Source organism: Osmia bicornis, unplaced genomic scaffold (assembly GCF_907164935.1).
Source record: "Osmia bicornis bicornis unplaced genomic scaffold, iOsmBic2.1, whole genome shotgun sequence".
In the NCBI taxonomy this organism is placed as follows: domain Eukaryota; kingdom Metazoa; phylum Arthropoda; class Insecta; order Hymenoptera; family Megachilidae; genus Osmia; species Osmia bicornis.
The window spans coordinates 20556-35331 of record NW_025791396.1 but is presented as its reverse complement, the minus strand read 5'-3'; the positions used below and the strand labels follow the sequence as shown (position 1 = coordinate 35331).

Sequence of the window (14776 nt, the reverse complement as noted above, 5' to 3'; positions counted from 1 at the left end):
GGGCATCCGTGGCAATTCAGGGGCTCAACCAGGTGAATACCGTGGCAAACAAATTGGTTTCTACAATCATGAAATCGAGATTGTCGAATTACAAATTTCGATCCCTCAAATTTCGGAACGGACACCGGACGCACCGATAGAACGGTCGAAATTGCGGATCCCGCAAAACATTAAATTGGCAGATCCATATTTCCATCAACCGGGAAAGGTCGACATGCTGATAGGCACCGGTCCAGCGTTGTCATGTCTCAGCATCGGCCAACACGATCTCTCTGACCGGACGAACGGACGAGACTTGGTCCTCCAGAAGACGCAACTGGGTTGGATCATCGGAGGGAACGTCCCAACCGCGACCACACGCGCGGCTCATAGAACCTTCTTCGCGAATTTAGATCTCAATCTTCAACGATTCTGGGAAGTGGAGGAGGGACCACGCGAGCAATATCCTTCATCCGAAGAACGTGAGTGTGAGGACTACTTCGTGAAAACAGTGCAACGTGACGAATCCGGAAGATACATGGTTGCGTTACCATTTAACGAAAAGAAGGACAAATTAGGGGAATCTCGGTCGCGAGCCCTGAATCGTCTTTTCTACCTCGAGCGAAAATTGGAGCGTAACCCCGATTTGAAAGAACAATATACCGCGGTAATAGACGAATACTTTGCGCTCGGACACATGGCGCAGGTAGAGAAGTTCGACGCGCCTGGCTTCTACCTGCCGCACGATGCCGTTATAAAACTTTCTAGCGCCACAACGAAGGTTCGGGTTGTTTTCGACGGTTCGGCGAAATCTAGCAGCGGTATATCGTTAAACGACGCGTTAATGACCGGCCCTACAATACAAGACGATCTGTTTTCGCTATTGTTAAGATTTCGAACTTACGCATACGTAATCACCGGGGACATTGAGAAAATGTATCGCCAGTTGCTCGTTCGTCCGGAGGACCGCGCATATCAGCGTATTCTATGGAGAGACAAAAACGGCATCGTAAAAACGTACGAAATAAACGTGGTCACATTCGGACTCTCATCGGCTCCATTTTTAGCTATTCGATGCGTACATCAGCTCGCGGACGACGAACAACACGCGTATCCGGAAGCAGCAGTCATTTCTAAGCGAGATATGTACGATGACGATCTTCTTACGGATGCTAACACGGTGCAAGAGGCGAGGCACATACAAACGCGAATCAGGGAGCTGCTCAAGGGAGGAGGGCTCAATATTCGTCAGTGGGCCTCTAACGAACCTGACCTTCTCAAGGGACTCAGCGAAGACCAGATCCATCCGAAGATCCTGGGTGACGCCGCCGTGATGAAGACGTTAGGGCTATGCTGAGACGCGAAAAACGACACCATCCGGTACACGGTCGAAATTCCAGTAAACGACAAGATCAGCAAGCGTACCATTCTGTCAACAATCGCCAAAATATTCGACCCACTAGGACTTCTTGGACCCGTCACAATCACCGCCAAGATCCTAATGCAGCGGCTTTGGCAATTAAAGGTTGACTGGGACGAATCGCTTCCCGCCAGCCTCCACACCGAATGGGTCACATACGCGACCCAATTACAAGAGCTCAACCACATGGAGTGCAATCGTCACGTGACTCTAAAGAGCTACGATCGCATCGAGCTCCACGGATTTTGTGATTCCAGCGAGCGCGCATACGGAGCCTGTCTATACGTACGCACAATAGACAAGATGGAACGTATCGAAACCCATCTACTCTGCGCAAAATCCCGGGTCGCCCGTTAAAAACAATCACGCTCGCGCGTTTGGAATTGTGTGGTGCTGCACTGCTAGCATCTTTGTACGCTGCCGTTCGGCGTGCAATTTCGTGCGATATCCAGGAGGTTTTCTTATGGACCGATTCCACCATAGTCCTCAATTGGATCAATAAACAACCTTGCATGCTAAAAATGTTCGTGGCCAATCGCGTGGCCGACATACAGGACAAAACTACCATAAAAATGTGGCGACACGTCAAATCAGAACACAATCCGGCTGATTTGATCTCACGAGGAGTCATGCCTGCGCAATTTCACTATAACGCGTTCTGGTTCCACGGTCCGAACTGGCTCGTAACCCATCAAGCAGGGTGGCCAGAATCAACAATCACTTTAGCAAGTGAGGTTCCCGAATTAAAAAGGGTTACGTGTCTCGTGAACTCAATCATTCGGAGCGACGAAATCTTTACTCGATATTCATGCATTAAGAGACTTACGCGAATCGTCGCGTATTGCCTTCGTTTCCGTCATCGCACCGTTGGACCTCTGACCGTCGAAGAGATTCAAGAGGCAGGGCTGCGCATCGTCAAGCTAGTCCAAGCAACTTCATTCGAAAGGGATATCAAGGACCTCGAGACCGGTAAAATGCATCCGAAGAGCCAACTTCGGTCGCTTAATCCTTTCCTCGATGAGCAGGGAGTATTACGTGTTGGAGGACGCCTGCAACACTCCGAGTTATCGTTCTCCCAAAAACATCCAATTTTGCTGCCGAAAGGTAATCATGTGACCGACCTCATTATACGCGATGCTCACATTCAAAATCACCACGCAGGTGTAACGACAACACTTTATGATGTGCGACAAATGTATTGGCCTATCGATGGGAAAAATACAACGCGGAAGATTGTTCGGCGATGCGTCAGGTGCTTTCGGATCAAACCACCTGCCGTCAACTACATCATGGGCAATCTACCAGCGGCGCGTGTCACCGCAAACCGGCCTTTCTATACATGCGGCGTAGATTATTGTGGGCCCTTCTACGTAAAGGAACGGCGCTATCGGAACCGAGCGCGCATAAAGGTTTACGTGGCAATTTTTACCTGCTTTGCGACTAAGGCAGTGCATCTAGAAGTAGTGACCGACTTAACTACCGAGGCATTCATCGCGGCCCTCAAACGGTTTATTGCACGGCGCGGACTTTGTCGACACATATATTCCGACAACGGAACAAATTTTGTTGGCGCAGATAATGAACTGACGACACTACATCGGTCATTATCAAAGGACGAACAAGTGCAGAGATTCGTGACGGACAAGGCGATCTCGTGGCACTTCATTCCGGCATTATCTCCTCATTTCGGCGGTTTATGGGAAGCCGCCGTGAAGTCATTTAAGCACCACTTCAAACGGGTGGCAGGCGAAGAATTGTTCACCCTCGAACAATTTAATACGTTAGTAATCGAGATCGAGGCAATACTAAATTCACGCCCCCTCACTCCTCTCTCTACAGACCCTAACGACCCATTGGCGCTAACTCCTGGGCATTTCCTTATCGGTAATTCCTTGACGAGCATTACGGAGACTGATTTCAGCGAAACACCAACCAATCGGCTGTCCACCTGGCAGCATATTCAGAAGGTCAAACAACATTTCTGGACCAGGTGGCACAAAGAGTACGTGAACCACCTGAATTTACGACACAAGTGGACATCCGGAGCACACCACATCCAAGAAGGGACCATAGTGGTGCTGAGGGAGGATCATCTTCCGCCGCTGGCCTGGCAGCTCGGCCGAGTGGAGATCACTCATCCCGGAACGGACGGTATCGTTCGGGCCGTTACAGTTCGAACCAGCCACGGAACATACCGACGGAATGTGAAGAAGATGGCACCTCTTCCAATCGAAGAAGAGGACCCTCCATCTACGCCTGATCGAGTTTCGTCAGCGGATCAAGAGCGTTTCACATCTTGATAGACATGGTCTCTCAACGGGGGGAGCATGTTCCGTTCGACGGAACATCTGCACGAGGATTTCGAAAGTTAGTTTATGACGGGACCATTAGGCTGTTTGAGCTAGGACATTTCAAGGTTTTTTCTTGCAATTTAGTTTCTCGAGTTCTTCTTTGTATTCGCAATTTAATTTTCTTTTTGTCCTCCAGCCGTTTTCCCTGTCATAAACTCGGTTATTCCGAAGGGTGAATACAAAATGGTCACTTCCGGACTTACGGTACCTTCTGGTCGACAAATGTTCGCCTGGAGGAAAAACCGCGGTGTTGTCGGACTTTCGGGGTCCTCTCAGTGACATCGGTCTCGCCCCACCCTTTCCAGACGAAGACGCGCCAAGGGCGCTAGAGAGGGTGGGCCCAGACCTCAAGGGGCACGCGGATTGGTATTTTTGCACTTTTTCGAAGTAGTAACAGTCAGCACTCCCCTCCCGACTCCAACGTCTTCGCGGAGGTCAAGTCGAGAGCGTCTCGACACTTGCGTTTTAACCAGCGATCGAAAACGTCTCACAGAACACTCTTTAAAAATTCTCTGGTCTCTACCGTTCGGAGACCCGAATCGAACCAGGCGTTTTATAAAGGAAAGTTTAAAAACCCGCGTCGCGACCATCGACGAACTCTAAAGGAACGTTGAGAATTACAACCCCAACGGAGGAAAGAATCCGCGTGGGTGTTCGCGACGAGGCAACGAAACGCGAAGTTGCCAACGTAACACTTATCTTTGATGATAAGTTTGATGGTAAGTATGGATTCCTAGGATTGCGCGGCTGCACGATGGATGGTTTTGCAGTCGATAACTGTGTGTACCCGGTAACTGGCGCGCGGTAGGTAATTTCTGCGCGGCAGATAATTGGTCTGTGGATAACCGTTACGGAACCGTTACGGAGCGAGCGGCCGAGTATTATGTGGTGGATGGAATATTTGCGGTTGGTAATATCTGTGGTGCTGCGGTTGGTTACCGACTAGGGATAGCTTTACGGCTTATCCTCCGGCAGTATTGCATGCTTTACTTATTACGATGCGTTTTGATATCGTTATCTTTCGTAGGTACCTTACTTCTGGTTTTCATCGCGGTGATTTATTGAAAGTTGTTGAAGTATTTTCGCTTTTATTTCCGCTTTTCGCTTTTGAACGTTTATATATTCTGTACAATTAGTTGATTAATTTGATGATTTGGTGGTTAATTTGATGGTCGATAATCATTATGGTATGGACTAGGGAATTCGAACACTAGGTATCTATGTTCATTATGGTATATGGTCGCGCTCTTTATTTTACTTCGCCCGGTTTCCTATCTTAGTTGACGTTGACATGGTCATCGGTCATCTATGATGTGATGTGATACGAAGTGTTAAGTGATAAGAGTCGATTGAACTGAATTAATTAATTAATTGAATTGAATTTATTGAAATTATTGAATTTTGAATTTTCTAATTTAAATTTTGTATTTATTTTTGCGGATGTGATTGTTGTGACAGTGCGCGTACTAATGTGATACGCTCGGAGGTATTGTATTGTAGTGTAATTGCAGTGTATTTGTTAATGTGGTATCATTAGCTCCGTTTTATGCAATTTATGCATTCGGTGCATTTATATTACTTACTATTATATATTATATATTATATGCTGTATTATGTTATATTATATTATGTTATATTGTATTATGTTATAATATTGTATTATAGTATTGTTATTGTATTGTATTATACCATGATCATATTGTATTATTTTATTTATGTTATTAATGTTATTACATCCAAGCTACGTTCAATCTACGTTCAATTGCGTTCAGCCTGCGTTCAATCTGTGACCATTTTAGGCATTGAATATATTGTATGTTATATTATAATATTATTATTTTAGACCTTGGATTGTGTCCAGTTATTCAGCTATATTAGTTAGCTATGTTAGGCTATACTTAACCAGTATTCTGTATTAAATTGTATTGTATTGCATTATTATTATATAACTTCCAAACTTTCTATTCCATTATATTATTATAATTGAGTAAGTAAATGTACAGAGTAATTAACAATGGCATATGGCATATCGAATTGCATTGAATTAAATTACTTGATACAGATTATTAATATGTGTCTGCTTTATTTTACCTGCTGTGATTATAGCTGTGGTTATATCTGTGATGATTATACACGCGATTATATTTGCGGTTATATTTATTTGACTTAGTTTAATGGGTCTTGTATTATGGAATTTAGAAGAGTCTATCTGGATTGGATGGAATAATGAGTTTATATCATATGCGTATATTGCGTTTATAATCCCTTTGCATATTTGAAGGGTGGGTTTGATTCTGATTCTGGTTTCTTGTTTCTTAGTTCTTAGCTCCTTAGTTCCTCTTGTAGTATCGTGCATTGTTTCTAAGCTTTCGGGGGTTGTTTGGGCTCCCAGGCATTGTCAATTAATTGTAGACTATAAGATGTATCATATATCCTTTGGCATTTAGATATGAATGACGTGTAACGACATTGGTTTATTGGTTTATTGGTTTATTGGTTTATTGTTCGCCGTTCACTATTCACTATCCTTATTCTTTTCTTATTTTTATTCTTGGTCACTTGACATGTTTCAGTGACTTCTTCTTCAATTGAGTGTTACGTTTTACGATCCATGTTCCTATAATATTATTCACTGCTTTTTTGTAGCTCTTCGCACCCCCCCTCAGGATAATGTTTTGCACACTATGTTCAATTCAATTCTAGTGCAGCTGTGACAGTTGTGAACCCATATTATATCAGATGGGTATTCTCTTCTCCTGTTATCCGTTAATTACACTCTACCTCCACTTCCATTGGCTGGCGTTAGGGCTTCCTGCAAATAGACTAGGATTATGTTACATTTTACATTTAATACTATGGTTAATTTCTGATGTTAACAGTTCTGTCTCTTCCTATTATTCTCATTATGAGGTATATGTTGCTACTTATCTTTATTGATGATTTGCTCGCAATAATTTCTAATTGTTTTTTATTGCCTTCATTTGATCATTGATTGTACTCCATCATGTTCGCTTGCCAACCACGTTGAGGTTGTGGTCGCGTAAATGTTCCAGCAAGTAAATCTAAGTAACTTAATAGTTTCAATGAATGGTTTCAATTATTAGTATTACATTACGCTCACCTATTTATTTTCTTCCCAGCTTACTTTCTGGTTATACCCTATATTCTATATTTTATACTGTTCCTTATTTACCTTTACCACTGATAATAATTAGTAGCATTCTATGTTATGTTATGTTTGCTTCTCTTCTCTCATGGCTGGCTTGTTATTTGCTATCTGTCTGGCGACTTTATTTTACTTTACGGTTCACATCCTTGGTTTATTTCATCTCAAATTTATGGTTTATCTTGATTATAATTTTATGTGATTATATTGTGCGCTAGTGTTGAATGTTAAATATTCCTCTTCTGCCATTTGGCTGCTTGGCTGTATGTATGTATGTTTGACGTTTTACGTTTTGGAGGTTTTGTTGGTCATTTGCTTATGTCCAGTTCACATATGCTCGCTTGCCTGCTTGCGTGCAATACTACTTATGTTTACTTCACAGTTTCTCACGTTCTCATATTGCTTACTGTTTATTTTACTGTTAACTATTCATTAACTGCTCTATTGCATTAGATGCATTAGATGCATATATATATATATATATTTATTTCCCGTTGTATTTGTGATTTGATTTAACCAGTTTTAGTATGTTTAGTATGTTTAGTATGCTTATTATGACAGCTGTTATTGAATGTATGGGCTCCTCTATTCTATTCATGGGCTCCATGTGCTTATTAATTCCTATTCATTATTCATTATTTATTTATTCATTCACTCGTTCATTTATTCATTTATTTATTCATTTATTCTTTACTCATTATTTATTCATTATTTATCGTTGCATATTTGGGGCATTCGAAGCGCTATGCTTGTCATGAGCGTGTGGGTGTGTGTGTGTAAAGTATGTATGGGACAGGTCATCGAGGATTGCAGCCTACCAAGATGTGGCACAGTCAACCGGGGAAAGGACTCGCCCCGGGCCCTGGCTGTGCTGAAGAGCAAGCCCTGTTAAAACAGGTGAAAACATGGTGCGACCACCCGTTGAGCAGGAGCTCCGGTTCCTGGTCGTGGCCGAAGAAAAATGGCCTGTCCTCGTGGAAGGTCAGGTGGGCGTGAGCACTGCAAGGATAAGCCACATCATCATTATCAAACAACCATGGTGGACGAAGATGGACACGGTCAGCCGTGGAGGTACGATGTCCCGGTTCCTGGCCGTGTCGAAGAGCAAGCTCCTGCCCTGGCAGGTGAACACATGGCGCGACCACCCGGAATGGGCTTACTTCGGTTCCTGGTCGTGGCCGAAGAAAAATCCTGTGCCTTACCGTACAGGTTAAAAATGTCCTACCGCTGGATCGGAGGTGCAACGGCGTGGATCCGCAGATGCCCCATGTGCCTAGCGCATGGCGTCTTTGCGGGCGGCCGCAATAACGCGAAATGCGTTGAAGCGCTGAAGCGTCGTTGTGGCTATACGCTGGTATTCCTTTATGAATTGTAACGAGTGAAAAAGTGCCGGCGGCCACGTTAGGGGAGAGGTTTTAGTGGGTAGTATGTCCAGCCTCGGGAGTGCCCACTCTGGGCTGCCCGTCTAGGTCACCCCTTCAGGGCTGTGGCCTACTCTCAGGCTAAACTCAACCCTTAAGGGTTGGGTTGCCAGATTGCCCCCTTCTGGCGTTGCCTCTTTGGGTTTGCCCTCACCTCACGGGCGCCAGGCTGCCCCTTCAGGGCGGACATGTGTCCCACACTGCCCGGGTCCCCTCTAGCCGAATAGGCGAAAAGGGGAACCAACCCTCGCGTGCGGAAACGCATTTCCTCTTCCAACTGAACCAAAGAAAAAAAAAGGTTTCAGGGGGACCCACGGACCTGGCCAAGTGTACTGGCTGGGCGGGGAGGTGATACCCCGACGTGGCGCGTCCCCAGGTGGCGGATAGGGGAATGCTCGCCATGCACTTTTCGGAGTGCATGGAGGGTAGGAGTGAAATAAAATAGCTCCCGCGGAACAAACACCAAGGGAAGGAAAACCCATCAAAACCTCCCCTGTGACTGGGGGATAGAATACAGACACGGTAACCCCTGCCTGTCGTACAAGGCGACTGAAAGGGGGGCGTCTGCTGCTGTCGAAGTAGCCTCGCAGATGACCCGGGGCGATGCCTGTGGGATCTACGGATCCTGGCAGGGCCTCCCTTGCCGGTAAGGCCTCGGTTAGAGAGGCGACAAGGTGGCTGCAGCGTCGTTCAGTTCTCCAGGGGCCAGGCTGCGTGTCGGTCGGCTGCGGGTAGCGAACCCGGAGTGCCCAAGCAATTACACCGTAACCCAGCGGTCACGGTCCGCTGGAACGGGGGGCTTGCCTTGATTGGTCGGCCCGCGAGGATGACGACCGCTATAAAAAATCTCTAGCCCCAAGCTGCGGTACGCGGTGAAGAGGGCGCCCCTGGAGTCTGCGTGGCTGATGGGTGCATCAGTCTCTAGCGGCCAACCCCGGGGTATCTGGCGAGCCCCCGGGTGTATTAGCCTTACCCGGGTAAGGCGGCTCTGCCCGGGTGGACTCACAGACCGACCCACTCGTGGGAACACTATGGATGACTTGAAACTAAAAACGCCAACAACAACCACAAACACTGGACGGGACGTACCGACGACGACTGCGGCTGTTCAACAGGACGCGAGACGGGAAACGGGCGCGGAGGATATGGCGCAGCCAAGCACTAGCAGGGTAACGGATGCGCGCCGCCTATCCGTCCGATTAACTAGGGCGGATGTGGAGTGCCCCCCCCCCGAGGCCGGTACGAGGAGGGGTCGGAGTTTCCCCGGCGGCCTCTGATGCCCTCGCATCCAGAGAGAGTGAGGTGAACTTGGACTCGGACGAGTCACTCTCCTCGGCAGTATCTCTGGAGGCACGGCGCACGAGCAAGAGGGGTCGCGTGGCTCGCGGCGGCTAAGCAGATAGTCCTGGATGTCCAGCGCCGGGAACTTGACCTGCTAGAGGAGAGGAGGGTGCTCGATCCTAACGAGGACCCTATAGAACCGAGTCGGGGTAGCAAGTCCCTCCCGGACCCTGAGGACCTGGCGGAGGAAGTCAAGTCCCCACGCGCGACCTTATTGTCGCGACATCGACAGGGTCGCGGGCGTCTCCAAGGGGCTGAAAGGGACATTTGTTCGCACCTGAGGATGGCCTCCCGCTACCTTAAAGCCATCCACACGGAAGCGGGAATCAGGGCTGCACCTGCCAGGGCCGATAAAGAGGTGAATGAGCTTTGCGAACAGCTGAAGCTGCGGGAGGAACAAGTAGCTGCCCAGAAGGCCCAAATCAACATCCTGCAAAATAGCCCGGCACACATTACGTGCAGGGTCGCTGCCACAGAGGTGCCGGCGCCTGGAGGCCCCGCCCCATCCAAAAGGTCGGCGAGGCCCGGCTCGTCGTTGTCTGGCGAAGAGGCGGGCAGGAAAAGGAGAAAGGACGCAGTCGAGCTTCCGACTTACCGTCTTGCCCGCCTGAATGTCCCGTGGTGCAAGTCCCAATCCCAGCTGCTGCACCCGGAAAAGAGGAGGGGAAGGTTGGTGGCCTCGAGCCCGACCTGATGAGGGGATTTGCGGCTCTCCACCAAAAGGGCCCGTCGGGGCTCCGGGCGGAGTTCAAACCCGCTATTGCAGCCGTCCAGCCCTCGCCTAAGAGGGCGGAGCTTGTTAAGGGGGGAGCTGCGGGTGCGACCATCCCCACTGCATCGAGGAAGGAAGCTGAGAGGCGGGAGCGGAATAGGACCCTGCCTGCCACGGAGCCGTTGCCGGGGCCCTCCTCTACACCCGACCAACCGGCATCATTTGTGGAGGCTAGAATGGCCCGGATTGTCGAAGAACATCGGAGGACGGCGGGTGGGACCTGGGTGACGGTGGTCGGCGGCCGCACTAAAGCTGCAGAGAAGAAGGCGGCAGCGGCCAAGGCACCTCCCTCCCAGAGCTCCAAGGTGGTTGCCCAGAAGGGGCAGAAGAGAGCGGCGGCACCGGCGGTTAAGGGGCAAGGGGCCCAACCTGCCAGGCAGAAGGCCCCCCGCCCTCCTCGTACTGCGGTGGTCACCATGAACCTAGCTGCTGAGGCTAAGGTCTCATACGCCGAGGCCATGCTCATGGCCCGGAGGCGGGTCCAGTTGGAGGAGCTGGGCATCACGGCGTTGATGCCCAGAAGAGCTCGGACCGGTGGCTTGGTCCTCGAGTTACCTGGGGAGGACAGGCCGGAGAAACCTGCCAAGTTGGCTGACAGACTCCGCCAGGTGTTCAGTGGCACCGAGGTGAGGGTTGCCCGCCCCATAAAAATGGGCGAGGTTAGGGTGACCGGTCTCGACGACTCGGTCACCCCGGCGGAGGTGGCGGCCGCATTTCTCCGCTGAAGAAATTAAAATGGGGGAGACTCGCACCTCCCCCAAAGGATAGGGACTGTCTGGGCGAGATGCCCTCTAGCGCCACTCAAAAAGTTATCCCCCTCTGGGAGGGTTCTGGTCGGGTGGTCCTCGGCCAGAATACTGGCGCTACCACTGCGGCCATTGCAGTGCTATCGCTGCCTGGAAAGAGGGCATGTTAGGCAGCGATGCACCTGCGAAGCTGATAGGTCCGACCGCTGCTATGCGTGCGGAGAGTCGGGCCACGTGGCCAGTAAGTGTAGCGACACCCCGCGGTGCCCCCTCTGTGCGGACCTGGGGCGGCCCGCGGGGCATCGATTTGGGGCAAAAGATTGTGCGCCGTGCTCCTCCCAGAGGAAGAAGAAGAGTGAAGTTGAAGCGGCAGGAACAGCCCCTAAGGAACAGGCATCAAGGACCAAGCCTGCGTAGTCGAAGAAGGGGGGCAAGAAAAATCCCCCTGCCAAGTCGGCGAGCAAAAATGTCGCGGACGCGGCTTGTAAGGCCTAGGTATGGGGCCCAACGGCCCTATACTTCAGGCCAACTTTAACCACTCGCCCAAGGCTCAGGACATGTTGTCCCAATCCCTGGCCGAGTGGAAGGCTGGGTTGGCGGTGGACGCAGAGCCGTACCGAGTCCTCGACAGACCAGATTGTTTCGGGTTCGAGGACGGCTCCGTGGCGATTATCTGTCTGCCCCATCGTTAGGCGGCACAGGAGGATATCCGTTGCCGCCTTGCAATGTTGCAAATTGATCTGCGAGAATCTGGTTACCTTCTGACACCTTGTTGGTGCCAGATGTCGTCCAGTCTCGCTTGGTTGAAGTAGGTACGTTATGTTCCCTGCCGGGGCTCATTGTACCTACTTGTGAGGGGGCCCTTGCCGCGGCCTGTCCCTCTTCTTCCCCTGGTGCCGGCCTTCAGGGTGTGTGTCAGGGTGCGTTGGCTCCCCCTCTGCACCCCCAGAATCCCGGTTCTTCTCGTCGCCTCTGCCGTGGTCGGCCTTCCCCTTGACATTACTGCCCTGGGGATGCTCCCACTAGACGGAGGTTGCATATCGGCGGCCTTCGGTCCTTGGGAGGATCCGGCAGCCGCCGTCGTTGTGTTGCAGCCCTTGGGTGGGGTGGGTAGGAGGGTGTCGGCGCAGGGTGGGAGGGTCTCCGTGGGCGCCGTAACCAGCGCCCTGGGCTCCCCTTCTCCTCCATCCACACCACTCATCCCCGCCTTCCCTTCCTCCATCATCGGGGCTGCTGGTCCCGGTTTGTTCCCTGGGACCGTGTTAGGGTTCTTTTTGTCCTCCGTGGTCCCGGCAGGTCCCTCTCTACAGAGTGCCCTGCGCAGTCCCACGTGGACTTCCGAACCTTGCCTCTTGATGAGGCTGTATGATGCCGGATCAACCCCCAGGACGAGAGTAACCGAATTTGGCCCCTCTCTCCTGCTCCACACTCTCCAAAGGTTCGTGTGGAGCCCCGGGTTCTGACCCTCCATCATTCTTAAAATTGCCTGCGTGGCCACCGGAGGGCCGGGGATGACCGTGACCATCCTCCTGAGCTTTGGGAGGCGCCGGCCATCCAGCACTTGGAGGACCGCTCCCTCCCAAGGCCTGATTGTGGTGGCTATGGCCCTCAGCCATTCCACCGCTCCGGTGTCCGCGCAAGTCACCAGTAGCAGGCCCCCTCCGAACCGGCATTCGTCAAAGCGCGGCATAGTCTCCCCTTTCTGGAGCCCACACAACGCTCCCACAATCGCCTGCTCGATGGCGGAAGCCTGCGCTTTAGTGAGGGTCGACTCCGGATAGTTGGCCGGCGCGATCGCCAGCCTCCTCTCCGCCGTCAGCGCCTCACTGAAGCTTTTTGGCGAAGGAAAGATTCTTTGTCTTTTCTTCGCGCAAGGCTGAGTGTTGGGGGAGACGGATGGTCGGGTCCTTTTGAGCCCCTTACCTTCCGCCCCCTTGCTATCCAACTGCGACGTCTCTGCGCGGGGTTTCCCTGTAGTCGGGCCCCCCCTCGCAGCGGCCGTCGCAGGGGCCATCCCCGCCTTGCATGTTGTCCCAGCGGTAGCTGTCTTGTCGGAAGACTCCGCCAGCGCTTGGAGCGCCAAGCGGGCCCTCTTCTTTCTGGCTCCTCCGCTGGGCTTAACCTTCCTTCGTGCTACCGGGTTCGGTCCTGGGATTGCTCCCTGGTCGGCCCCGGCCGCGCCGGAGGAAGGCTCCTCATTGAGGGTGAGTAAGCCCAGAGCCGGCAAGGTTGTGACCTCGCCTGCGTCAGACATGCTCGCCCCAGAACCGCCCGTCGGCGGTGTTTCGGAGGCGGTCCCCAAAATTGGGTCCCTTCCCTCCTCAACAGGCCCGCTTCCGGGTACGTTCCTGTTGGTGTTTGTTGTTATGGTGTTCGTGTCCGTGTTCGTGTCCGTGTTTGCGTCCGTGTTTGTTTGGGTTTCGTTGTTTTTATTTGGGTTTTTGTTTTTGTTCTCCATATGTGTCCCACGAGTAGTCGGGAAGTATAGGTCCACCCCTGCAGAGCCCGCTTGCAGGGGTAAGGCTAGATACAATGGGGGGGGGGGCGCCTGGTACCCCAAGGGCATCGTTCGTGACACCATTACCCCGGTGCCATCCAGCTCTCGGCACGATTGCTTACACCTTAGCTTGGGGAGCTGGTCCGCGACGGGGCTTTAGTTCCCCTCCGAGGGTTTTTAGGCCTTCAGGGGTCGCTTATAGCACCCGTTGGCCGGGGCACTCCGTAGGCGCTCCTTTTCCGTTTCCTGGTCGCCTGAGGCGTCCCGTTCCACGGTACTCGGGGCCCACTTCACGCACCCGGTCGTCCTCCTATCCGCCACCCGGAGACGCGCTCGGTTGGGGCTCGGCCTGGATTGACCAGAGGTCGTCCTGGTTCCCCGCGCCCCTTTCGGGGGTTGGGGCACTCCGAGACATAAACCATGAGCAATTATTATTAAATAAGAACCCAAAAACCTTAATTTACTTATAGTAAATATAGAAGATATTAATAAATTTATGTGAACTACAGAAGATATAGCTACCAAAATTTTTATATCAATTTGTCGAAAACAATTCAACCTTAAAATAATTCTTCCTAATAATCCAATTTCAATAAAATATTTTCTTATTTCTAAAAAATTTTGAAAAAAAATTATTATTAAACGTAATAATCCATAAGAACCTAATTTTAATAAAATTGCAGCTAAAATTATTGATCCAAAAACAGGTGCCTCTACATAAGCTTTTAATAATCATCCATGTATTAAATATATAGGTATTTTTACTAAAAATCCAACAATTAAATATAAAAATAAAATTTTATTTAACTTGAATATTATTCCTTCTAATAATAAAAATCTTAAAGACCCTATTAAATTATATAAATATAACAATACCAACAATAATGGTAATGAAAAGAATAAAGTATAAAATATCAAATAATATCTAGCACAAATTCGTAAAAATCCTATTCCTCATTTTGTAATTAAAAAAAATAATTAATAATCTAACCTCAAAAAAAAAATATTAATATATTTATTCTAAAAAAATTTATTAATAAAACAATTAATATTAAAATTAATAAATTTATACATAAAATAAGT

General features: G+C 49.8%; 1 protein-coding gene across 1 annotated transcript; it reads left to right on the top strand.

The window, feature by feature from the left end:
• The first annotated feature begins 214 nt into the window (after positions 1-214).
• On the top strand, positions 215-1336 carry LOC114881672. The gene has a single exon (XM_029198513.2). It carries the CDS (start codon positions 215-217, stop codon positions 1334-1336), a length of 1122 nt encoding a protein of 373 aa, XP_029054346.2.
• The last annotated feature ends 13440 nt before the right edge of the window (positions 1337-14776 follow it).

Coding starts and splice junctions, on each gene's coding strand:
- LOC114881672 (XM_029198513.2), top strand. CDS start 215: ATGCTGATAGGCACCGGTCCAGCGTTGTCATGTCTCAGCATCGGCCAA.